Consider the following 27,407-nt stretch of genomic DNA (forward strand, 5'->3'; position numbering starts at 1 on the left):
GGTTTAAATTCTGGCCTGCCACTGATGTCCAACTTTCAAAAACGTGTTTTTTAAAAGATTCATTTGCTTTATTTAATTTGTGTTGTATCTAATGCTGCCTACCCACCCTAAGCTGTTACGTTTGTCCTTTTTCAAATTATTTAGCTTTTCAATGAGCATTTGTCTGGCTAAAATATTCATGTCAGATCCAGCCATATCTAGGAAATAATTTCCCAGTCAGTAAACATGTACCCTAATAATTATAAGGGCCAAATCTCCACTGATAAAAAAAATGGGAAATTGACGGTTATATGTTAACAACCCATTGGTTCCTTTTTGAAAAAATTGCACACTTCATCCAATGTAGCATTTTTTGATAGCAGACCATTAATAATGGAGATGAAATAGTTTGTTAAAAGAAGGAATTTTACCCTCCCCCTGACAAAGTTGGGAGCGAGCACATCCCTGCTTGGTTGGGTTGTCTTGCAGTCATTTAATAACCATTTGCCATTAATTGGTTTGAAGCAAGAATTCAGCCCTTATTGTGGGGAGGTGAAGTCCTGCCTCCAAGAGCTATTGGCAAAGAATGGTCAACAGTTCTCTGGTCTCAGCAGCGCCACCGGGACTGGTGGCCAATGTTGGGACTGCAACGGGTTTCTGAAGGAAGTGTGCTGCTATGGAACTGGACTTGACGGTGAGTCTCGGGTTTTGCCCGGCTGGCAGGCCCTGGTGAGCAGGGCAAGGGTGTGGGTGGCTGGGGTGGCCAGAGCATGGGGGAAGTGGAAGATGAGATTGGGGGAATACTTTGGTGGGGCCTCTTATTGGCACAGGGGACCAGAAAAGAACCCCTCCTCTAGCCTAGCCACCGGGTTTCAATGGGCAGGTAAACTCCTGGCAATGATGGGAAGAGGCCTTAACGCTCATTGCCCCACAGGTAAGCAGGCTGCCCAATGTTTCCCCTGATACTGCTAAGGTGGGAACGGTTAGGCGTCGGGATCAGTGTCACTGGTTTGTCACCCAATTGTACAGCCACTACTCTCCCAATTCTTAACCTGCCCAGAGGAGACGCAGGCCGAGGAGCTGAAGCGCAAGTGGGAGGAGGAGCTGGGGAGGTGAGATAGAGGATGGTCTATGGGTAGACGCGTTGAATAGAGTCAACATGTCCGCAACATGTGCCAGGCTCAGCCTGATACAATTTAAGGTTGTTCACCGGGCTCACATGACAGTGGCCCGGATGAGCAGATTCTTTGGGGTGGAGGACAGGTGCGCAAAATGTGCGGGGAAGACTGGCGAACCATGTCCACATGTTTTGGAATGTCCAAAGCTTAGGGGGTTTTGGCAGGGGTTTGCGGACGTCATGTCCACGGTGTTAAAAACAAGGGTGGCGCTGAGTCCAGAGGTGGCGATTTTCGGGGTGTCAGAAGACCCGGGAATCCAGGAGGAGAGAGGGGCAGAAGTTCTGGCCTTTGTTTCCCTGGTAGCCTGGAGACAGATACTATTAGCTTGGAGGGACTCAAAGCCCCCAAAGTCGGAGACCTGGCTATCGGACATGGCTAGCTTTCTCTGTTTGGAGAAAATCAAATTCGTCTTGAGAGGGTCACTGTTAGGATTCACCCGGCGGTGGCAACCGTTCGACGACTTCTTTGCGGGAAATTAATCGTCAGCAGACCGGGGGGGGGGGGGGGGGGGGGGCAGTAGTTTAGATTAGAGTAGGGGGTCAATAAGGGTGGGACTTGTACGAGAGGTAAATGGTTTTTGCACTATGTTTATAGTTTCATGTTTATTTTGTTGTTGTTACTATACCAAAAATACCTCAATAAAATGTTTATTAAAAAAAAAAAATTATTCACCTGCCATCCCACCCCTTCAAAACTTGGCCCATATTTATGCAGAACCTTCTATCACAAAGTTAGAAACATTTGGTGATAGATCTGAAAGGAGTGAACATCGACCTCAAATTGTAAGGAAAGAAATAATTGAGCCAGAATTTTACTTTCAAAATTAAAAGTACACTGCATGAATCATGTAAACCTTTAAAATAGGCTTCTGCAAACCTTTAAAATGGCTTTCTGAAATACCTTTAACTTGCCTGATAAGACTGCTCAAACATGGACTCCCACTTTAGTCTGATGTCCTCACCAGCCCTGTTTAGTTCATAGTACCTTTGGTCAATTTTTGTCAGTAATTCTGTTGACTTTTTCAGTTTAATCAGCAGCTACGGAATTAAACCATTAACAACAAGCATTTGGTTAAAATAGTTACAACAGCCCAATGTGTAAAAAATATACCTTCACTGGATAGTAATTCACGTTAGAGCATAGTTAATATAACACCTGTCAGGTTAGGTGAATGGTTATGATACTAAACGTATAATTAAGAGTTCTGATGAAAGGTGAACACCTCAAATGTTATTTGCAAGGGCCTATCTGTACGTCATCTTCGACTGGGACCACAGAAACCAGGTTACCAGGGCCATCCGCTTTGTCCGCAGAGCTGGCCTGCCCTAGGTGCAGGGTGTCATCGACTGCTCCAATGTGACTTGCGTTTTTCATGGTGGCATGGGGCACTGTTTGAGAACTGCAAGGGATACTACTCCCTTAATGTACAGATGTGCATTATGCTGTGACCACATGATGTGCATTATGCATTTGTGTACCCATTTCCCAGGGAGAGTTCATGACAGTTACATCCTGGGACACTCGCATATCCCAGCCATTTTTGAGGGAGAACAGCGGCTGGAGAGATGGTTTCTTGGGAACCAAAGGTACCCACTCATGAGGTGGTTGATAATGCCAATGTGGAGGCTCCAAGTACCGCTGAGACTCACTACAAGGAAGGTCAACGCTGGTTGAGCAGGTGATTTGGACTGCTCAGGATGGCATTCTGATGCCTGGACCTGTCATGGGGAGCCTTCCAATACAGCCCTCAGAGCGTGTCTCACATCATAGTGGTCTGCTGTGCTTTGCACAACCTGGCACCGTAGTGGGGAGAGCCTCTGGACCAGGAGGTGGAGGAGTGCCACATCATCTTGGAGATGGTCGAGGAGGGCAGCAAGGGGCCATCGACAGAGGAAGCAGAGGAAGGATCTTGGGAGATATCCAGGGTCTGCATGAGGCGTAGGGCAAGGGATGCCATCATTGCCTCTCAGTTTGGGGACAACCAGGACTAGGGTGCCAAGACTTCTCCCAACATGGGGTATTACATCTTCTCAGTACTGTGGTGCCCGTGGGAGGTCATCATGATGGTCCCACCATTCATGGGCAGAGTGCTAAAGCGACTAACCAGACGCTGCTGGAGAATGATGGTGACTTGCAGTGAGAACAGAGCGATGCTCCTCTTATCCTCTGCGATGTGTCTGACTCCTGCCTGACAGTGAGCTGAACATGACCTGCCATCGAACAGGGTGATCTTGGGGCTCAAGAGAGGCCGAATGACGCATCTCAACTGCTACTGCCTCCTCTGAGGTCAGGGGTCCTGGTGTGTTTCTCCACCTACTGAAGAGGTGGACAGCCTCTCAGATGTTTTCAACCCTTGGCATCTTTATCACAAGAGGATGTTGGCAGACATGAGAGGCCTGACAGTTGCTGTGGGGGGAACGTTTCATAGATGGGGGGGTTGTGGGGACTGGGCCCGGGGGGTCCATTCCAGGAGCGGTGCGTTTTTACTGCGTCATCAATGTGAGAGGTGGGAGAAACATAGCACTGCCATTCTCAAACTGCACAGGGAGGAAGGGCTGAGTTTGTGAAGCATAACGCTATGACATGAGAGCACGGAGGCTCTTTATGGTGATCAAAGTGAATTTGAATACATGCTAGCTATTGCAATGGTGTCTTTTCTCTACTATTGCCTAGGTTCACCCATTTTTCCTACTATTGCCCAGGTTCACCCGTTCCAAACTGCAGGGAGAGGCCTCCCACAGGCTTCTCGACAGCCAGTTCGCCTCATCAGATCTACCCAGGTTTCGCGAGGCGTCGCGATCAATGGGCAGGACCAAGCTTCACATGCCTAAGTAGGTTTGAAACCCGCTTAGGCGTGGTGACCCAGGATCTATCTGTCTCCTGGTATTTACCAGCATCCCCAGGGAGTGCCCTGCCGAGCGCCGTCCAGTACTGGTCCAAATTTCGAAAACCCGTGTGTTCAGAGACAGGACAGGGACAGGGACCCCTGGTCCTCCCCCTTGCAGACTGGCTTGGTACTGCCAGGGTGATAGTGTGTGGTGGTATGCATTAGGGGTATTACAGTACCCAGTGATGCCGAGAGGCTATTGGTGGATAGACGCCGGGTCCCGATTGGATCAGCCGCCTACTTGTTCCACCCAGTAAGGCGGAGTATAAGAGCCCGGGTTCTCCCAGCAGCCGCATTCTGTAACTGTGCTGCTGGGAAACAAGTCTGCGTAATAAAGCCATCGATTGACTCCTTCTCATCTCGTTTCATGAGTGATTGATTGTGCTACAATTTATTACGCAGACTTTAAAGGACATGGAGCTCCGAATCAGTGCGCTGCGAATCAGCCCCCACGCGGCAAACTCAGCGGCCACTTTTAAACACTGGTTAGCGTGATTTGAAGGATACCTCTGAACGGCCGCCTGCGTACCTACGGAAGACCAGAAAATGCTGGTCCTGCATTCCAGGGTGAGCCCGGAAATCTACACTCTCATAGAGGACGCGGACGATTACCAGGCGGCGCTAACCATTATGAAAGGACTCTATGTTCGGCCCGTCAACCAGATTTACGCACGCCACCAGACGGCAAATTCCCGGGGAATCGCTGGACAAATTCTACAGTGCGCTGCTAATACTGGGGAGAAATTGCAATTGCCCGATGGTTCCGGCTAATGAACATACTGATTCGGGATGCTTTCGTGGCAGGTATGTTTTTGTCCCAAATTCGCCAGCAATTGCTGGAAAGAGACTCACTAGGCCTCAAGGAGGCACGGGCCCTCGCGGCCTCGTTCGATGTGGCATCGCAGAACGCCCGTGCCTACGCCCCCGACCGCGCGGCAGCCCCTTGGGCACCCCCGGCAGGCCTGTGCTGTCAGAGCGCCAGATCACCCAGGTGGGACCCGCTGCTACTTTTGTGGGCAAGCAAAACACCCCCGACTGCGCTGCCTGGCCCGCTCAGCCCTCTGTAAAGAGTGCGGCAAAAAGGGGCACTTTGTAGCAGTGTGCCAGGCTCGGGGGGTCGGCGCAATCTCCGGGGGAGAACCAGGACCCCAACCCCCCCAACGATCCATGTGCGGCCACCGGGCACCGCCATCTTGGGTCCCGGACTCCATGCGGGAGGGATGGGCACCGCCATTTTGTGCTCCTCCGGCCACGTGTGATCAATGGGCGGCACCACCTTGTCCACCCCCGACCGTGTGTGACCCGTGGATGCCGCCATCTTGGCTGACGGCTAAGGACCCCGGGATGGACGGCCCCACGGGGCCTGGGGAAAACGCCCCAATGCAGCAACAGCGACTGGGTTCGGTAACCTTGGACCAGTCGCGGCCCCGAATGCTCCAAACGGCAACAACGACGATATTCATAAACGGGTACGAGACGCCCTGCCTGATCGACTCTGGGAGCACGGAGAGTTTTATACATCCCGATACGGTAAGATGCTGTTCCCTTCCAATTCACCCGAGTAATCAAAAGATTTTCCTGGCAGCAGGATCCCATTCTGTAGAGATCAAAGGGTTTTGCAACGCGAACCTCACGGTGCAGGGGAGGGAGTTCAAGAACTATCGGCTTTACGTCCTTCCACAACTCTGCGCTGCCACACTCCTAGGGTTGGATTTCCAGTTTAACGTTTCAATTCGGCGGCCCTATACCCCCACTCACTATCTGCGGCCTCGCGACCCTCAAGGTCGACCCGCCTTCCCTGTTTGCGAACCTCACCCCGGATTGCAAACCCGTCGCCACTAGGAGCAGACGGTACAGCGCCCAGGACCGAACCTTTTCCGCTCAGAAGTCCAACGGCTACTGAAGGAAGGCATAATCCAGGCCAGCAATAGTCCCTGAAGAGCTCAGGTGGTAGTTGTAAAGACCGGGGAGAAGCAGAGGATGGTCATAGACTATAGTCAAACCATCAATAGGTGCTTCCGGTGATGGCGGGCAGGAGGTGGCCGCACAATGGAGGGCTCCCATTCGGGAACGGCATTTTCGGGGCTTTAAGCCCGGTCCCAGGGTCCACGGAGGCGGCAAAAGCAGGGAGAAGGCACAGAGACGGCAGAGTGAAGGCTCAGTGAAGAAAAATGTCGAGGGTGAGCAAAAGAACGTCCGTAAGGAAAACAGCTGGAGGTCCGTCGGGGAGTGGAAAGGTCACTGCGGGGTCACCAAGGAAAATGGAGGATGGAGCACCAGGGGAGGCCGCATTGCTTACGGCTGAAGAAATAACTAAGGTGATGGCTGCGGAATTCGAAAGGCAGTTTACAAAATACATGGAGGCAATGAGGAAGGAGATGAGAGAGGTTTTGAGTGTGCTGGTGGAGGAGGCGATTTCCCCGGTGACTAAGGCGGTGGCGAGCGCAGTGGCGGAGGTGCGAGAGCAAGGGGAGGCGCTGAAGGAAGTGGAGGAGAAGTTATTGCAGCACGGTGATCAACTTGCCTCGATGGGGAAGGAGATGCGGAAGGTGATGGACATTAACAAGGATCTGCGAGGAAAAATGGAAGACCTGGAAAACAGATCCAGGCGACAGAATTTGAGGATTGTGGGGCTGCCCAAAGGAGTTGAAGGACCAAAGCCGACTGAGTATTTTGCCGCGATGCTAGCAAAACTATTGGGGTGGGGGAGGATCCCTCACGATATGAACTGGATCGGGCTCATCGGTCGTGGAGGCCTGTACCAAAGGCGAGTGAGCCGCCAAAGATAGTGACTCTGTGCTTCCGTAGGTACAGTGTGAAGGAGAAGGTCCTGAGCTGGGCCAAGCAGAAGCGGGTGGTGCAGTGGGCTGGAGCTGGTATACATGTATACCAGGACTTTACGGTGGAGCTGGCGAGGAGGCGGGCTGCCTTCAACCGGGTGAAGAAGGCACTGTACATTAGCAAGGTGCGGTGCGGCATTGTATATCCAGCGAAGCTGAGGGTGACTTACAAGCTCAGGGACTTTTATTTTGGAACGGCGGAAGCAGTGGAGGAGTTTGCGAAGGCAGAAGGACTGTGGCAGAACTGAGAAATGGCCATGTGCCGATGTAACCTCATGACTGTATTTTCTTCTTTTTTGTTTCACTGCGTGCGGATGTATGGGCTAAAGGAGCCAATGTTGTATATATTTGGACAAGGGAAGTGATGGGACTTTCACTCGAAACGAGAGTTCTTTGGGGTGTAGGTGGATATGTGGGGTTTGTGTGCTAAAAGGGGATTTCTGGGCTTTCCTAGGGCCGGGCAAGGGGGAAAGGGACCCGGGCGGGGGCCTCCACGCTGGCCGGTTTAAGCCGGCCTGTGAATGGGAGTGAGGCGGGGGGAGGGTCTGCGGCCATCGGAGCCTGGCAGAACAGGGTCCGAGTGGTCTAGCTGGGGTGGAAAGTTGGGGGGAAGGAACCGAGGTTGGGAGGAGGAGTTTTACAAGAGGCAGTGGACGGGAGGAGCTGGAGACTGGAGGGGGGGGGGGGGGGGGGTGGGGGTGTACAACTCTTGGGTAGCATGTACAGTACTCTTTCAGAGGTTGGAGGACGTTGAGTCTGGGGGGGGGGGGGGGGGGGGAACGACTCCATAGGTCAATGGTGACCATGGGCGGTCCCGGACTCCTTTTTCTCCTTTGTGTTTTTTGTTGCCACAGTGGGAGGAATTTGTTTTATTGGATGCATATATTGACAGGTGGACCGTTGTTTGGGGTGGTGGGAGGATGGGATCGTTGGTATTGTTAAGGGGATTGATTTTGTATTTGTTACTGTTTACTGTTTATGGGTGAGGTGTAAATTTTGAAGGAAAATGTGAAAATGGAGAATAAAAACATTTTTTTAAAAAAACCATCAACCCTCCCCTTCCAAGTACGCAGCGGGATGCGTACCCTCTCTCCCGCATATCCAACATGGTCAATCGGATTGCACAGTACAAGGTCTTTTCCACGGTGGACCTTAAGTCCGCCTATAACCAGCTCCCCATCCGCCAGAGCGACCGCAAATACACTGCTTTTTAAGCAGATGGGCAGCTCTATCACTTTTTAAGGGTTCCATTCGGCATCACTAATGGGGTCTCGGTCTTCCAACGGGAGATGGACCGAATGGTTGATCGGTACGGTTTGCGGGCCACGCTTCCGTATCTCGATAACGTCACCATCTGCGGCCACGACCAACAGGACCACTACGCCAACCTCCGAAAATTCCTCCAGACCTCAAAAGCCCTGAATCTCACATACAACAGGGAGAAATGCGTGTTTAGCACCAACTGTCTAGCCGTCCTCGGCTACGTAGTGCGAAACGGAGTTATAGGCCCAGACCCGGAACACATGCGTCCCCTTATGGAGTTCCTCCTCCCTCACTGCTCTAAGGCCCTGAAACGCTGCCTTCTCTTATTACACCCAGTGGGTCCCCAACTACGCGGACAAGGCCCGTCTGCTAATTCAGTCCACTGTCTTTCCCCTGTCGACAGAAGCCCGCCAAGCCTTCAGCCGCAACAAAGCGGATATAGCAAAGGCCACGATGCACGCCATCGACGAGTCCCTCCCCTTCCAAATCGAGAACGACGCGTCCGACGTAGCTCTGGCGGCCACCCTCAACCAAGAGGGCAGACCTGTGGCCTTTTTCTCACGCACCCTCCAAGCCTCAGAAATCTGACACTCCTCAGTGGAAAAGGAGGCCCAGGCCATAGTGGAAGCTGTGCGACATTGGAGACATTACCTGGCCGGCAGGAGATTCACTCTCCTCACTGACCAACGGTCGGTTACCTTCATGTTCGATAATGCACAGCGGGACAAGATCAAGAACGACAACATCTTGCGGTGGAGGATCAAACTCTCCACCTATAACTCTGAGATCTTGTATCGTCCCGGGAAGCTAAACGAGCCTCCTGATGCCCTATCCCACGGAACATGTGCCAACTCACAAGTGGACCACCTCCGAACCCAGCATGAGGACCTCTGCCACCCGGGGGTCACTTGGTTCTATCACGTCGTGAAGACCCGCAACCTGCCCTACTCCATCGAGGAGGTCAGAACAGCCACCAGGAATTGCCAAATCTGCGCAGAGTGCAAGCCGCACTTCTACAGGCCAGATAAAGCGCACCTGATAAAGACTTCCCGTCCCTTTGAACGCCTCAGTCTGGCCATCAAAGGACCCCTCCCCTACACCGACCGCAACCTGAACGTGGTTGACGAGTACTCCCGTTTCCCATTCGCCATCCCCTGCCCCGACATGACCGCGGCTACGGTCATTAAAGCCCTCTGCACCGGTTTCCCTGCCTACATACATAGCGATAGGGGGTCCTCCTTCATGAGCGACGAACTGCGTCAATTCCTGCTCAGCAAGGGCATTGCCTCGAGCAGGATGACCAGTTACAGCCCCCAGGGTAACGGACAGGTAGAGAGGGAGAACGGAACGGTCTGGAAGACCGTCCTACTGGCCCTACGGTCCAGAAACCTCCCAGTCCCCCGCTGGCAGGAAGTCCTCCCAGGCGCCCTTCACTCCATCCAGTCGCTGTTTGTACCACAACAAATCAAACACCTCACGAACACCTGTTGTCTTCCCTAGGAAGTCCTCCTCCGGAACGTCACTCCCGACCTGGCTGGCAGCCCCGGGACCCATCCTGCTCCGAAAACATGTGCGGCTACACAAATCGGACCCGTTGGTCGAGAGGGTTTACCTCCTCCACGCGAACCCTCAGTACACCCATGTGGCGTACCCCGACGGCCGACAGGACACGGTCTCACTGCGGGACCTGGCGCCCACCGGATCTACACCAATCACCCCCTCCCTCCCACTGGCGCGCCCCACAGCCGCCCCCTTCCCGGGTGGATCGGTCCTTCCCCCGGCCCCACCTAAGGATAGAGAAGAAGGAAGAGACATCGCTACGCTCCCAGAGACGACGGTGCCGGAGCCAGCACCTGCATCACCGCCGGGGCTGAGACGATCGGGGAGGACGACCAGGGCACCAATTCAACTCATCGAATCATTATAACAAAGCAAGAAATGCCTCTGTAAATAATTCAGTTGCCCAGTAAAAGAGGCATTGTAAATAGTGCTAGCAGTTTGATATCGGAGCATAGCCGCTGTGTTAGTGGCATCCCAGGTACCGATTCTGTAAACCCCTACCACCATACGGCCCACTACCCCCGCCGGGTTCTTTTTTAACAAGGGGTGAATGTGGTGGTATGCATTCGGGGTATTACCGTACCCTGTGATGCTGAGAGGCTATTGGTGGATAGATGCCGGGTCCCGATTGGATCAGCCGCCTACTGGCTCCACCCAGTAAGGCGGAGTATAAGAGCCCGGGTTCTCCCAGCAGTCGCATTCTGTAACTGTGCTGCTGGGGAACAAGTCTGCGTAATAAAGCCATCGATTGACACCTTCTCATCTCGTCTCGTGAGTGATTTCTTGTGCTACACAGTGCCTGAGTGCCAGGGTTGCACTGCCAAGGGTCAGGTCCTCAGGGGTACCATGTCCATGAAAGGAGTGTGGAGGGGGGTATGATGGGTGGGGGGGGAATGAACGCGCCTCCGGAATGTTGGGGGGGTGAAAGGTGGATGAAAAGGCCTAAAAAGGCAGGGCCCTCAGCGACCTCATGGCGGCGTGTCATCACTTAGGGGGGGGGGGGGGGGTTGTGGATTAATGCCCATGTGTGTGGGGGGGTGACAATGCCCATGGGTGGACAATGTGGGGCACCCAAGAGCACGTATAAATCGGGGCACCCTTTCAAAATGGTGGCCCGACCTTTCAGGAGCCGGTCTGGTCAATGTGTTCAGCTCTCGAGTGATGAAAATAATTCTTAAGTGTGGGCTTGACCTGGGAGAAACTCCCCAGGGCACAGAATAGTGACTAAGTGCAGTTACATAGTGGTGGGGAACAAAGAACAATCCAGCACAGGAACAGGCCCTTCGGCCCTCCAAGCCTGCGCCGACCATGGTACCTGATTAAACTATAAGCATATGCACTTACGGAGTCCGTATCCTTCCATTCCCACCATGTTCATATATTTGTCTCGATGCCCTTTAAATGCCGCTATCGTACCTGCTCCCAGCACCTCCCCAGGCAGCACGTTCCATATACTTACCACCCTCTGTGTAAATAAAATGCCTTGCACATTTGTTCTTTTCCCCACGCAATTTAAACCTATGTCCCCTCGTACTTGACTCTCCTACCCTAGGAAAGAGCATCTGACGATCCACTCTGACCATGCCACTCATAATCTTGTAGACCTCTATCAGGTCGCCTCTCAACCTCCGTTGTTCCAGTGAGAACAGACCGAGTTTATCTAACCCCTCCTCATAGCTAATGCCCTCCATACCAGGCAACATCCTAGTAAACCGCTTCTGTACCCTCTCCAAAGCAGCCACATCCTTCTGGTAGTGTGCTGACCAGAATGAGGCCAAACTAAGGTCCTGTACAGCTGCAACATGACTTGCCAATTTTTAGATTTAATGCCCCAACCGATGAAGGCCACCATGCCTCTTTGAGCACTTATCCACTGCGTTGTCACTTTCAGTGATCGGTGGCCACGCACGCCCAGATCTCTCTGCCTGTCAATACTCGCAAGAGTTCTACCATTTACTGTGTAATTCCTACATGCATTGTACGTTCCAAAGTGCATTACCTCACACTTGTCCAGATTAAACTCCATCTGCCATTTCTCCGCCCAAGACTCCAACTAGTTTATATCTTACTGTATCGGAACTCGGCGACAGAGCCGGGGTGAACCCCCAGCAAAATCCGCCACAAATGACACTTAGAAACGTTTCCATTAGTTCACGCCCCACAGATGCTGCCAGACCTGCTGAGTAGTTTCGGCACTTTCTGTTTTTATTTTTGTGATCTGGACTAGTTTCACCCTTCCCAGGAGATTACATTGTTCTGGACAGGTGGGAATAGCTGTATTGCAATCCACTAGGGATCACAACTCTATGAGACAAGCTAAATGGACCAAGGGGACTATGTTACTTCCATACTTTTGAAATACCTGCACATGCCACAAATAGTAATATTATGGTGGGGCAGGCAATAAACAAAGAAATAACGGATGCATGTAGAAATGGTACAGCAATTATCATGGGGGATTTTAAACTACATGTTGATTGGTTTAACCAGGTCGGTCAAGGCAGCCTTGAGGAGGAGTTTATAGAATGTATCTGCGATAGTTTCCTAGAACAGCATGTAATGGAACCTACGAGGGAACAAGCGGTCCTAGATCTGGTCCTGTGTAATGAGACAGGATTGATTCAGGGTCTCATAGTTAGGGATCCACTCGGAAGGAGCGATCACAATATGGTGGAATTTAAAATACAGATGGAGGGTGAGAAGGTAAAATCAAACACGAGTGTTTTGTGCTTAGAAAAGGAGATTACAATGGGATGAGAGAAGAACTAGCTAAGGTAGACTGGGAGCAAAGACTTTATGGTGAAACAGTTGAGGAACAGTGGAGAACCTTCCAAGCGATTTTTCACAGTGCTCAGCAAAGGTTTATACCAACAAAAAGGTGGGACGGTAGAAGGAGGGAAAATTGACCGTGGATATCTAAGGAAATAAGGGAGAGTATCAAATTGAAGGAAAAAGCATACAAAGTAGCAAAGATTAGTGGGAGACGAGAGGACTGGGAAATCTTTAGGGGGCAACAGAAAGCTACTAAAAAAGCTATAAAGAGTAAGATAGATTATGAAAGTAAACTTGCTCAGAATATAAAAACAGACAGTAAATGTTTCTGCAAATATATAAAACAAAAAAAGAGTGGCTAAGGTAAATATTGGTCCTTTAGAGAATGAGAAGGGAGATTTAATAATGGGGGATGAGAAAATGGCTGAGGAACTGAACAGGTTTTTTGGGTCGGTCTTCACAGTGGAAGACACAAATAACATGCCAGTGACTGATGGAAATGAGGCTATGGCAGGTGAGGACCTTGAGAGGATTGTTATCACTAAGGAGGTAGTGATGGGCAAGCTAATGGGGCTAAAGGTAGACAAGTCTCCTGGCCCTGATGGAATGCACCCCAGAGTGCTAAAACAGATGTCTAGGGAAATTGCAAATGCACTAGAGATAATTTACCAAAACCCGGCGGATTGGAAATGAGCAAACGTGACACCACTGTTTAAAAAAGGAGGTAGGCAGAAAGCGGGTAATTATAGGCCAGTGAGCTTAACTTCGGTAGTAGGGAAGATGCTGGAATCTACCTTCAAGGAAGAAATAGCAAGGCATCTGGATGGAAACTGTCCCATTGGGCAGACGCAGCATGGGTTCATAAAGGGCAGGTCGTGCCTAACTAATTTAGTGGAATGTTTTGAGGACATTACCAGTGCGGTAGATAACGGGGAGCCAATGGATGTGGTATATCTGGATTTCCAGAAAGCCTTTGACAAGGTGCCACACAAAAGGTTGCTGCATAAGATAAAGATGCATGGCATTAAGGGGAAAGTAGTAGCATGGATAGAGGATTGGTTAATTAATAGAAAGCAAAGAGTGGGGATTAATGGGTGTTTCTCTGGTTGGCAATCAATAGCTAGTGGTGTCCCTCAGGGATCAGTGTTGGGCCCGCAATTGTTCATAATTTACATAGATGATTTGGAGTTGGAGACCAAGGGCAGACGACACTCAGATGAGTGGTAAAGCAAAAAGTGCAGAGGATACTGGAAGTCTGCAGAGGGATTTGGATAGGCTAAGTGAATGGGCTAGGTTCTGGCAGATGGAATACAATGTTGACAATTGTGACGTTGTCCATTTTGGTAGGAATAACAGCAAAAGCGATTATTATTTAAATGATAAAATATTAAAACATGCTGCTGTGCAGAGAGACCTGGGTGTGCTAGTGCATGAGTCGCAAAAAGTTGGTTTACATGTGCAACAGGTGATTACGAAGGCAAATGGAATTTTGTCCTTCATTGCTAGAGGGATGGAGTTTAAGACTAGGGAGGTTATGCTACAATTATATAAGGTGTTAGTGAGGCCACACCTGGAGTATTGTGTTCAGATTTGGTCTCCTTACTTGAGAAAGGACGTACTGGCACTGGAGGGTGTGCAGAGGAGATTCACTAGGTTAATCCCAGAGCTGAAGGGGCTGGATTACGAGGAGAGATTGAGTAGACTGGGACTGTACTCGTTGGAATTTAGAAGGATGAGGGGGGATCTTATAGAAACATATACAATTATGAAGGGAATAGATAGGATACATGCGGGCAGGTTGTTTCCACTGGCAGGTGAAAGCAGAACTAGGGGACATAGCCCCAAAATAAGGGGAAGTAGATTTAGGACTGAGTTTAGGAGGAACTTCTTCACCCAAAGGGTTGTGAATCTATGGAATTCCTTGCCCAGTGAAGCAGTAGAGGCTCCTTCATTAAATGTTTTTAAGATAAAGATAGATAGTTTTTTGAAGAATAAAGGGATTAAGGGTTATGGTGTTCGGGCCAGAAAGTGGAGCTGAGCCCACAAAAGATCAGCCATGATCTCATTGAATGGTGGAGCAGGCCCGAGGGGCCAGATGGCCTACTCCTGCTCCTAGTTCTTATGTTCTTATGATCCTAAAGAGAACTACTTTCTTGTATTAGCTCTGATGGATAATAAGGTACCTTGAGTACCTTTTTTCTTAATGGTGTTACAAAATTTGACTATATCACTCATTATTGTGTCCACCCAATTTGTTGAATCCAACAAGACTCTGCCTGTAACGGTTACTTGACACAACCTGCCAATGGCAATTTTGTAATGTGTAACCAAAACAACTAGAGAATGGAAAGCAACCCAAAGATGAAGAGCCTGAAGTCTTTGTGGAAATATTAGAGCTGTTCAATGATAAACAGCTTGAAGTATTGCCAGCCAATAACCAGATAACAATGCAAAAAGGAAAATGCTGGAAAATCTCAGCAGGTCTGCCAGCATCTGTAGGGAGAGAATAGAGCTAACGTTTCGAGTCCAATAACTCTTTGTCAAAGCCAGATAACAATGTTAAGCAAGTAATTTCAATAAAATATTTCAGTCTCAGCACAGCTCACTTAAGATCAAACAGCAGCGTTAATGCGATAGTTAGCTATTTTATATACTCTAGTCTGAACAACCTTTCTTTTCTCCTTTTCAGATACTATTTGTTTGTTGTTTTCCACTAAATCAAAGGCAGCTTCATGGTCCTTGGTTGATCTCATCAATTTCTTTTTATTCTGTAATCCAAAAATATTGCAACAAGTTAGAATCTGAATTGGAAATTGTAAACTGAGCAACATCTTCGATGTGATAATGTTTGATAAAGCAAGAAAACAATATAATATTTTTATAATGTGGTTAATGCCTTTGAACCCAAAATCAAGGTGGACAATCTGTATCTAAAACTACTGGTTTCCAAACAAAATTATCTCGGTGCTTTTACATAATATGCCAAAAAAAAGTTAAAATGATTTTCAAGTATTGTGCTTATATGAAAAATGTTAAATTCTACCTTAATTTGTTGACTCCAGTTGTCGGTAACAAGCTTTGATGACTTTTCGACTGCACTATCCGACTGATGTACGTGATGGACAGGATAGGAAAGATTAATGCAAAAGGAGCAACAAAAATAGATGATCTAAAATCCATGAAAATATTGGTATTTTGTAGAATGCACAATACATACTGACTTTATCCTTTTAGTATGCTCGTCCAGCATTTGACGGATTGGTTTAATGGCTTCTTGCTGAATGGTACCGGCTAATTTCCTGTTTTAAATAACAGATACAATAGTTATTACATCTAGATTTCTCTGGATATTTAAAAAACATACGCCACAAGTTTATTTTTTCTATGGATGTTATCACCAACAAAAAAAAACAGTAAAAAGTTGCACTTATAAAGTGTTCATCAGAATGCTTTGGGAGAGGTAGACGCTGAATGGAGGGTACAGCAATTTGGAGGACCAAAGAATGACAAAAATAGATAAAGATTTTTCAAGGCAAGAGAGGGAGGAAGCCTAAGTGGTTTTAGAAGAGTGTTTTAGAGACATTGGTAGGAGCGAAGGGATTTAGGTGTGCCTTATTCAAATTATTAAAGATTAGCATACAAGAATAAAAAGTAATCAAAGAGGTTAATGGTATGTTTGCCTTTATCTCAAGAATGGAAATACAGCAGTGAAGACATGAGCCCTGGTCAGACCGCATCTGAAGTGCTGGATTGAGTTGTAGGCGCCCAAACTCAGGAGGGACATAATGGTATTGAAGAGGGTATGATAGGGCAGCAAGGTAACACAGTGGTTAGCATTGTGGCTTCACAGCGCTCGGGACCTGGGTTTGATTCCCGGCTTCAGTCACTGTGCAGAGTCTGCATGTTCTCCCCGTGTTGGCGTGGGCTTCCTCCGGGTGCTCCGCGGAGTTTCCTCCCACAAGTCCCTTTTTATTTTATTTTATTTAAATACATGCTGTTAGGTAATTTGGACATTCTGAATTCTCCCTCAGTGTACCCAAACAGGCGCCGGAGTGTGGCGACTAGGGAATTTTCACAGTAACTTTAGTGCAGTATTAATGTAAGCCTACTTGTGACACTAATTAAGATTATTTTTATTATGCAGATTCACCAGAATAATAATGGAGCAGAAAGGCTTTACTTATGAGGATAAACTGGGTTTGTATTAGGGTCACATATAGAATTTTGACAACATGAAAAGAGGTGCTCGGCCCATCATGTCATCACTGGCCATCAAGCACCTATCTACTTTAATCCCATTTTCCAGCACTTTGTCCATAGCTTTGTATGCTATGGCATTTCAAGTGCTCATCTAAATACTTCTTAAATGTTGTGAGGGTTCCCGCCTCAACGCTGGAGGGTGTGCAGAGGAGATTCACTAGGTTAATCCCAGAGCTGAAGGGGTTGGATTACGAGGAGAGGTTGAGTAGACTGGGACTGTACTCATTGGAATTTAGAAGGATGCGGGGGGATCTTATAGAAACATATACAATTATGAAGGGAATAGATAGGATAGATGCGGGCAGGTTGTTTCCACTGGCGGGTGAAAGCACAACTAGGGGGCATAGCCTCAAAATAAGGGGAAGTAGATTTAGGACTGAGCTGAGGAGGAACTTCTTCACCCAAAGGGTTGTGAATCTATGGAATTCCTTGCCCGGAGAAGCAGTTGAGGCTCCTTCATTAAATGTTTATAAGATAAAGATAGATAGTTTTTTGAAGAATAAAGGGATTAAGGGTTATGGTGTTCGGGCCGGAAAGTGGAGCTGAGTCCACAAAAGATCAGTCATGATCTCATTGAATGGTGGAGCAGGCTCGAGGGGCCAGATGGCCTACTCATGCTCCTAGTTCTTATGATCGTATGTAACCACCGTTCCAGATTCCAACTACTCTCTGGGGAAAAAGGTTTTCCTCACATTCCCTCCAAACCTCCTATCCCTTACCTTAAATCCATGTCCGCTGGTTATTGACCCCTCCGTTAAAGGGAAAAGTTCCTTCCTATCCACCTATCTGTGCCCCTCATAATTTTATCCATTAGATTTCAGAAGACTGAGGGCTCATCAAATGGTGATGTTTAAAATAATAAAAAATTCAACAGAGTACAAACAGAGAAACTATTTCTTCTTGTGGGTGAATCTGGAACAAAGGAATAATTTAAAACTTGATGCCAGGCCAGTTACGAGTGAAATCAAGAAGCACTTTGTCACATAAAGGGTAGTGGAAATCTGAACTCACTTCCCTGGATTGATTGGAATTTTCAGTGCTGAGAATAATAAATATTCGTTAGGTAAAGCTATCAAGGACATGGAGAAAATGTGGGTAAATAGAAGTAAGGTAGAGATCAGCCATGATGTAATAGAGTAGCAGAATTAGTTCTAGGTGCAGAATAGCCTCCCTAGTTCCTGTTACAGCTGCAATCAGCCTCTGATGATGGTGGAACAGAGGGAATGGTACAACACGCAATAATCCCGATTTGGAGGAAATGAGTACACTTCTAGTTAAATTCCCAGTTAGAGTGGAGTGAGACGATGGAGAAATACTACAGAGTTAGTGATGTTGGCAAAGAAGTAGAGTAGGGTGGCGTCAGGATACGTGTAGAAACTGACTTCATGGTTGTGACTATTAGAGGCTGGATGATGAGTGCACCGCCTTTGGAACGCTGCGCACATCATGAGTGATTGGACAAGAGAAAGCATTTGAGGAGACATAGTGGCTACTTTGGAATCAGGACAAGAACGCCTATGCAGATTGGTGTCACATTGTTGAATTCCAGAACAGAGGCAGGAGAATGGAAAGGGATGATTAACAGTTTCTGAGGCAGCACTGAGAGCGAGTAGGAGTAATTAATAGGCACACAAAGCTATAGTTTTAATCTCACAGACTGCCGTCAGTGTCTTTCATCAGACTGGTTAGACAGGTGAAGTGCAATCCGTTTTATAATGGAAGCATGTTTGCTGACCGATTCAACATTATTCAGTAAGCGTTTGATTAATCTGTAAATGTATTGCACAATTTGGCATCACATTCTCAGCATTAATTTATACAATCTCAATTCCTCTAAGGATCTTCATCCTCATTTTCCATGAGGCAGAATCCTCCCAAGCCCCTGCCAATCACCTTCCCAATCTTGTCACAGAAGCTTCATTCCGCCAATAACCCCACATCCATTCTCCATCCCGGCCTCTGGGCAGCCCCCTTATCCAAAACCATATCCATTCAATGCAGAGCATGATCCAAGATCACAATTGCCAAATACTCCAACCTCTTAACCGGAGCCAATAGTGCCTTATCCACCACAAAATAGTCAATCCTCAAATACACCTTGTGCACTGGGGAGAAAAATGAATTCTCTCAATCCCTTGGGTGTAAAAACCTCCACGGGTTTGCTCCTCCCATCTCTCTCATGAGCCCAGCCAACACCTTCGCCCCCACCGATTAGGTCAGCGAGCGCAGTTGGGACCTATCCATTTTCGGTTCCAACACTATGTTCCAGTCCCCCCCCTACTATCAACTCATGGGTATCCAAATCCGGGCTGGCACCCAGCACCCTCTTCACAAACCCCGCATCATTCCAATTGGAGCAATATACTCTTGCCAGCACCACCAGTCTTCCCTCTAACGCACCCGTCACTCACCCTTCCCAGCCTCCCTGATCAACCAGCACCTTCTCCATTTGGAACCTCACTCTCTTGCCCACCAATATCACTACCCCCCAAGCCCTACTATCAAACCCTGAATGAAGCACCTGACTCATCCAACCCTTCCTAAGCCTCACCTGATCCTTCACCCTCTAATTGGTCATCTGCATCGTCACCACATCAACCTTTAAACTCTTCAAGTGCCCAAAAACTCTCGATCTCTTCACCAGCCCCACAACCCCCTCACATTCTATGTCACTATTCTGACTGAGATCTCGCACCGCCCCCCTGCACCCCTTATCCACCATCTAATAACCCCGGGCTCTGCCCTTCGGGCCTCACCCACCCCATCCCTTTGTTGCCATCGAACCCGTCCCCCCCAGAATCTCCACATCAATTTCCTCTTGCAAACACCTCTCCCAGTATCGATCCCCAACTTTCACACCTCCCAGGCCCATCTAAACCTGCTCGACCAGGCTCCAACGACCGCGGTCCATCCCCCCCACCACACTCCCGTTCACGAGCCAACATTCGCTTCCTAGTGCAGTGACCCCTGCCAGCGCCCCCCCCCCCCCCTCCTCGCATCCCTCTCTTCAGTAACCTGGCCCCACATACCCTAACAATCCCCCACCTCCCTCATATTAAAGAACAATACAAAACCGTGCCCACAGAAAATAAGCGATAAACCCAAAACCAGTACACATGTGAATAAATGTAAACAACCCCCCCCCCCCCACCTATTCAAGAGACAGAAAATCAAAACCCAATCAAATAGAAAAGCCTCCATAAGAAAAACACCATCCCCATCCCCACCAACCAAGTCTAAATCCCAACTCTCATCTCAGTCCCAGTCCTTCAGTCTCCGCCGCCTCCGCCGTCTCAAAATAAAAATCCCTTGGGTTCTGCGTCACTCTCAGCTTTGCAAGGTAGACCACTCCAAATCTCACTCCGCTGCTATACAATGCCACCTTCACCTGTCCAAAGGCCACTCGCCTTCTCGCCAACTCTGCCATCAGTTTGGTATATTTGTATACCAGCACCTTCCCACTTCATAGAATTTATCATAGAATTTACAGTGCAGAAGGAGGCCATTTGGCCCATCGAGTCTGCACCGGCTCTTGGAAAGAGCACCCTACCCAAGGTCAACACCTCCACCCTATCCCCATAACCCAGTAACCCCACCCAACACTAAGGGCAATTTTGGACACTAAGGGCAATTTATCATGGCCAATCCACCTAACCTGCACATCTTTGGACTGTGGGAGGAAACCGGAGCACCCGGAGGAAACCCACGCACACACGGGGAGGATGTGCAGACTCCGCACAGACAGTGACCCAAGCCGGATTCGAACCTGGGACCCTGGAGCTGTGAAGCAATTGTGCTATCCACAACTGCTGCCCACTTCACCTCTTGTCTCTGCTTCACCCAACTCAAGACCTTCTCCTTCATGCGGATCTTATGAAAGCAGATTATAATCGCCCTTGATGGCTCATTTGCTTTAGGCTTTGGCCTGAACGATCGATGTGCCCTGTCCAACTCTTAGCGGAAGTGTTCTTTCCCCTCCCCTATCAACTCCGCTAACATTTCTGCGAAGTACTTGATGTGTTAAGTAAGTTGGTTCTGTGCGCCATCGCGCATGCACAGTACGGTCGGTCGACGTTCACGCATGCGCCTCAGGGTCTTCGGCCTCATCGTCCACCCGGTCGTGGCGCGCATGCGTGGGGACCCGAGAAAAGCGCGCGAAACAGCCACTCTCCTTGATGCTCAGGCCTTGCATTTTAGCTATGGCCTGCACCCTTTCTGCCTCGTGGGAGGCCAGTTTTGCAGTTTCTGCCGCCCTGATGCGGGAGTAGCGATTTCTGGCATGCTTATGGACAACGCAAGTTTCGATGGCGACCGAGAGGGTGAACTGTTTGATTTTTAGGAGCTGCTCCCACAGGGAGTCGGACTGGACCCCGAAAACGATCTGATCCCGGATCATGGAATCAGTCGTCGAGTCATAATTACATGACTACGCTAGGATGTGGAGATGGGTCAAGAAGGTCTGAAAAGGTTCATCCTTACCCTGAAGCCTCTGTTGGAAGATGTACCGTTCAAAGCTCTCATTCACCTCAATGTCGCAGTGGCTGTCGAATTTCAGCAGAACTGTCTTGAACTTTGTCTTGTCTTCGCCATCGGCAAATGTAAGCGAGTTATAGATGTGGATGGCGTGATCCCCCGCAGTTGACAGGAACAGCGCGATCTTTCTGGCATCCGATGCTCCTCGAGGTCGGAGGCCTCGATGTACAGGAGGATCTTTTGTTTGAAGACTTTCCAGTTGGCGCCGAGGTTGCCGGAGATCCGGAGTTGTGGACGAGGCTGGATGTTTTCCGTGCTGCTGGATGGCTGCTTGCTGGTCGTTGCAGATGCACTCGAGGTAGGTTCGTTCGGATTAATAACACTCTGGTACCATGATGTGTTCAGTAAGTTGGTTCAACGTTGACTGCAACTGGATGCAGTGAAACTAGAAACAGGTTTCTGACACAGGAGATGGTCCAACACTGTTTTATTGAACTTGCTGATTGCTGTACATAATCTGCTGTGAGTTGACACTCTATCAATCTACCTGATAACCTCTTACTGGCTTGACCAGACTAGCTCTCTACCTCATGGTGATAGTGCTCACTGGCTTGTGCACTCTTACTATCTCAGTAGCTGTGTCCTGTAGAGAGAGAGAGAGAGTCTTAATGCCCTGTGTGCTTTATAGTGGTGGTGTCCTGTCTGGTGATTGGTTGTTATGTGTGTCAATCACTGCCTGTCTGCATCTCATTATATACATGAGTGGATATTATGACAGTACTCGGTCAGCCTTGGGCCCTCCACCCTCTCAGGCAAACCCACGATTCACAACTTTTGCCTCCCGTTCTCCAGGTCCTCCACCTTAGCTTTGTGCCCTTTGTTGGTTTCCGCCACCCTCCGCAGCTCCTCACCTGTAGAGGCAAACTGGTCGCGATGTTGCGACAAAGCCTCCTCCACCCCCTTCAACTTCTCTCCTTGCTCCCGCACCATGACTGACATCTTCATCACTGCTGCCTTTACCGGGACAATCGCCTTCTCCACCCACTCTTTCATCACAGTCATCGTCTCCCTCCGCAGCACTTCCATATGCTTGGCAAACGGCCTCTCGAACTTCCCCGCCATTGACTCGGTCATAGTTTCTACTGTGAGGGGAGCGGCCCCACCAACGACGCAGCCGCCGCCATCTTTCTTCCTACAGGACACTCAGACTGACTCGATGGCGGACTTTCACTCAGCCCCTTCTTTCCAGCGCCTTTCTTCTGGGTCATTAACATTTCACACCTTCCTTATAACTTCCCACACCAGGGGAGCACGGTGGCACAGTGGTTAGCACTGCTTCCTCACGGCGCCGAGGGCCCAGGTTCGATCCCGGCTCTGGGTCACTGTCCGTGTGGAGTTTGCACATTCTCCCCGTGTTTGCATGGGTTTCCCCCCCACAACCCAAAGATGTGCAGGGTAAGTGGATTGGCCATGCTAAATTGCCCCTTGATTGGAAAAAATGAATTGGGTGCTCTAAATTTAAAAAAAATACTTCCCACACCAAATCATTCACAAACTACCTCTGAAGCCGGGCATAAAATTCCAAAAACCAGAGATTCTAGCCGGAGCCACCTAACATGCAATCTCCACCTACATGCCGCCACCGGAAGTCCCATAAAAAAGCTACCATAAAATTCCGACTGTGCAGGAGGCCATTCAGCCCATCGAGTTTGCACTGACCCTCTGAAAGAGCACCTCACCCAGGTCCACCCCCTAACCTAACCCTGCAACCCCACATAACCTGCACACCATTGGGCCCCAAGGGGCAATTTAATATGGCCAATCCATCTAACGTGCACATCTTTGGACTGTGGGAGAAAACCAGAGCATCCGGAGGAAACGCAGACACTTGGAGAACATGCAAACTCCACACAGACAGTCTTCCAAGGTTGGAATTGAACCCGGATACCTGGTGCTGTAAGGCAGCAATGCTAAACACTGTGCCATCTGCCCTGGCCAACAAATCTCTAAAACTTTGACCATTACAATGCCAGCTCTCAGCATTATATGTAGCAGAATAAAGTGAAATAAAAATCCTTCAATGCTCAAGATCACACAATAGTCAGGTAGACATGGTTCCAAACTATTTCTAAGACAGTGGCTCTGAGTCATCCCAGCCCATCGAAGGCCACGTAGACACCCACCCGTGCAAATCCGCTGTGAATGTCATTTCTTGAGAGACGCAGTTCCACCCATCAAAAATGGAGCTGCAAAATTAAATGTTAAATAATTAATAACATGAAGTCATCAATAAGTAAACTGAAAATAAATTTATTTTTTTTTAAAAATCATTTTGGACTGTCCAAAAATATTCTGAGAAAAAATATAGTTGAAGGTTGGTAAATATTTTTAAAGAGTCACTTTACTGGGGTGCTGGAAATGTAGTTACTACAGAAACTTGAGCAATTGAACATTACAAGAATATCTAGACCCAAAGATATAGGTTTCCATGGAGACTAGCACAAACAGTTCTTTATTTTTGCTGCCAATTGTCTGCCTTCGCTGTCACTCTTAATGACATTGACTCCCAGCTGGGACACAATTCCTTGAATGTCAGTTACCATCTGCCCATTATTCCTGTATGAATCCTACTGATGAGCGCTAACAGGCGGTTGACCACACAGAGCATCACTGCCAAGTCCGATCCTGGGCTTACTTGTGTTATAATCATAATAATAATCGCTTATTGTCACAAGTAGGCTTCAATGAAGTTACTGTGAAAAACCCCTAGCAGGGATGAATTTGCAGAAATCACTCCACACTCAGAGTCTTATTGCATGCAGTCTTCAAAAGTAGTTTATTTTACACTGACGAGCAAAGTGCCTGGTCTATCCCAGTGCTTCTCCAAAGATCAGCCGAAAGATTTCAGTATTTATAGATTTCGTAGAAAGATACATTCACACAGTTCAACTTGACTGGATGTCGTCCTGTCAAAGATAATCACTATTTCATTGTTTTAAGGGTCAGAGACATCAAAATACATTTCCATATGATGACCTGGTAAGCGCTCCACATTCATGAGAGGACAGGAACGTCGACTTACAGTGGGCCACATGGGTTTCATTCATAGATACCAGCGGGATGCCTTTAACAAGTCAACCCTTCCCGGTCTTATCTTTGTGTTTTAAACGCTGTTCCCTTGCTCTTTATTTTAACTAATGCTATCCCTGATTGCTGTCTGGTTCCAGCGATTTATCAGGATCTTAGATTGAGTGTCTGATCAGTGTCTTTCTGTTTGTGCTAATGTTTTTGAGGGTGTGGGCTGATTCAGATTTGCTATGTCCCGGCAGGACACCATTTTCTCTATGGCGTCAGTTCTGAGCTACAGAATCCCTGTCCTGGCTTGTCACAAAACGGATGCTGGGTGCCACCCCTGGCGTAGGGTTTTTTTGCCCCCTACCATACTTGATGTTTGAAATTCTATATGTCCGGTTGTATAGTGCTCAAGAATAGTAAACTTGGCTCTTAACCCCTACCTATCCAGAGATGCTGAACGATTCAGCAACTGTAGATAACCTCACAGAATAACTGACAGATTTGAATGCAAATGTTTAACCACTTGTAAATGAATATTTACTTTGTTCATTCACACATCATGACATATTGATGCACGATCAATTGCACAGAGACGAGAGTTGAATACAACTGAGGCTTTATTCTCTAAGATGTGTGGCCTCCTACTGCAGCTGGTGAAATGGGTGCTGTATAGGGAGCACACATATTTATACTCCGCCTACTGGGCGGAGCCAGCTGGCAGGGACTACCGCCGTACCTGTAGTACAGGGGCCTTACCACACACCTCCTAATATATACAACAGTGGTGATTACCACATTCACCCCCTGTTAAAATAGAGTCCGGCGGGAGTGGTGGGTAACTATATATAGAGCAAGTTTAATATGCAGAAGCAAAAAATATATATTTCTTTCTGAAGCCCTGTACAAGGTGGTTTGATAGTCCCGAACCAATTATAGATTTAGCCGGTCCGGGGCCTTGATGTGGCGTTGGGAGCGACGCAGTGGTGGTGGCAATTCTGGTGTTGGTCTGGTCCTCGGTGACTCCAGGAGCATGCCAAAACCCTCTTCATCCTCGGGCGTGGGCAGGGGGAGGACGGATGGTCCTGGGGGGGTTGATGCTGGGTGTGCCGGGGGAGGGGGGGGTGGAGCTGGGCCGGAGGGGAGTGTGTGTGTGGAACCTGCTCGTGCCAGGTTCCTGAGGGAGACAGTATCCTGGCGGCCATCGGGGTGCGCTACATAGACATACTGGGGGTTAGCGTGGAGTAACTGCACCCTTTCAACCAACGGGTCCGCCTTGTGGAGTTAGACCTGCCTACGTAGGAGTACGGGTCCTGGAGCTGCAAGCAAGTCGGGAGCGACACCTCGGATGTGGACTTACTGGGGAAGGCAAAGAGATGTTCATGGGGTGTGCCGTTAGTGGCGGTGCATAGTAGCGACCAAATGGAGTGCAGTGCATCAGGGAGGACCTCCTGCCAGCGGGAGGCCAGGAGGTTTCTGGACCATTGGACGGCCCTCCAGACCGTCCCGTTCTCCTTCTCCACCTGCCCGTGTCCCCGGGGATTACAGCTGGTCGTCGTGCTGGAGGCGATACCCCTGCTGAGCAGGAACTGACGCAGCTCATCACTCATGAATGATGATCCCCTGTCACTTAGGATGTAGGCGGGAAAGCCAAACAGACCGAAGATTATGTTGAGGGCTTTGATGACGGTGGCAGACGTCCTATCGGGGCATGGGATGGCGAAGGGTAATCTGGAGTATACATCGACCACACTGAGGAAATACGTGTTACGGTCGGTGGAGGGGAGGGGCCCTTTGAAATCCACGCTGAGGCTTTCAAAGGGGCGGGAGGCCTTCACCAGGCGCGCGCGGTCTGGCTGGTAGAAGTGCAGTTTGCACTCCGCACAGACCTGGCAGTCCCTGGTGATTGCCCTGACTTCCTCGACGGAGTAGGGCAGATTGCGGGCCTTTATGAAGTGGTACAACCGTGTGACTCCCGGGTGACAAAGGTTATCGTGCAGGGTCCGGAGTCGGGCCACCTGTGCGCTGGCACATGTACCTCGGGATAGGGCATCTGGGGGCTCGTTGAGCTTGCCGGGGCGATACAAAATCTCATAGTTGTAGGTGGAGAGCTCGATCCTTCACCTCAAGATTTTATCAGTTTTGATCTTACCCCGCTGTGTGTTATTGAACATGAAGGCTACCGACCGTTGGTCAGTGAGGAGAGTGAAACTCCTGCCGGCCAGGTAATGCCTCCAATGCCGCACCGCTTCAACGATGGCTTGGGCTGCTTTTTCGACGGAGGGGTGCCGAATTTCGGCGGCATGAAGGGTGCGGGAAAAGAATGCCATGGTATGCCTGCCTGATTGAGCGTGGCGGCTAGGGCGGCGTCTGATGCGTCGCTCTCCACTTGAAAGGGCAGCGTCTCGTCTACTGCGTGCATCGCGGCCTTGGCGATATCGGCTCTAATACAGTTGAAGGCATGTTGAGCCTCGGCTGTCAGTGGGACAAGAGTGGACTGGATGAGTAGGCGGGCCTTGTCCGGGTAGTTTGGGACCCACTGGGCGTAGTATGAAAAGAACCCCAGGCAGCATTTGAGGGCCTTGGGGCAGTGGGGGAGGGGAAGCTCCATGAGGGGGCGCATGCGGTCGGGATCGGGCCCCAGAACGGAGTTCTGGACCACATAGCCGAGGATGGCTAAACGGTTCATGCTGAACACACACTTCTCCTTGTTATAGGGGAGGTTTAGGAGCGTGGCGGTGTGGAGAAATTTGGCAAGGTTGGCATCATGGTCCTGCTGATCATGGCCGCAGATGGTGACATTATCTAGGTACAAGAAGGTGGCCCGCAACCTGTACTGGTCGACCATTCAGTCCATCTCCCTTTGGAAGACCGAGACCCCATTGGTGACGCCGAAGGGAACCCTGAGAAAATGGTAGAGGCGGCCAACTGCCTCGAAGGCAGTGTATGGGCGGTCCGCCTTCCGGATGGGGAGCTGGTGGTAGGCGGATTTGAGGTCTACCGTTGAGAAGACTCGGCACTGTGCAATCTGATTGACCATATCAGATATGCGTGGGAGGGGGTACGCGTCGAGCTGCGTGTACCTATTGATGGTCTGGCTGTAGTCCACGACCATTCTGTGTT

At 49.2% G+C, this 27,407-nt stretch overlaps 1 protein-coding gene across 6 annotated transcripts in view; it reads right to left on the bottom strand.

Annotated features, from left to right (window-relative positions):
• Positions 1-27,407, bottom strand: part of nostrin (nitric oxide synthase trafficking) — an 86,146-nt gene that overhangs the window by 21,445 nt on the left and 37,294 nt on the right. For 4 of the 6 annotated variants that reach the window (XM_072473607.1, XM_072473622.1, XM_072473598.1 and 1 more), the window contains 5 exons: positions 23,396-23,458; positions 15,697-15,778; positions 15,523-15,585; positions 15,149-15,247; positions 2,069-2,194 (listed from right to left, as the gene is read on the bottom strand). In XM_072473607.1, coding sequence (XP_072329708.1) covers positions 2,069-2,194; positions 15,149-15,247; positions 15,523-15,585; positions 15,697-15,778; positions 23,396-23,458 — 433 coding nt within the window. The remainder of the gene's footprint in view (positions 1-2,068; positions 2,195-15,148; positions 15,248-15,522; positions 15,586-15,696; positions 15,779-23,395; positions 23,459-27,407) is intronic. The other 2 variants (XM_072473640.1, XM_072473631.1) reach the window with 2 other exon arrangements.

Source organism: Scyliorhinus torazame, chromosome 2, assembly GCF_047496885.1.
Source record: "Scyliorhinus torazame isolate Kashiwa2021f chromosome 2, sScyTor2.1, whole genome shotgun sequence".
Classification (NCBI taxonomy): domain Eukaryota; kingdom Metazoa; phylum Chordata; class Chondrichthyes; order Carcharhiniformes; family Scyliorhinidae; genus Scyliorhinus; species Scyliorhinus torazame.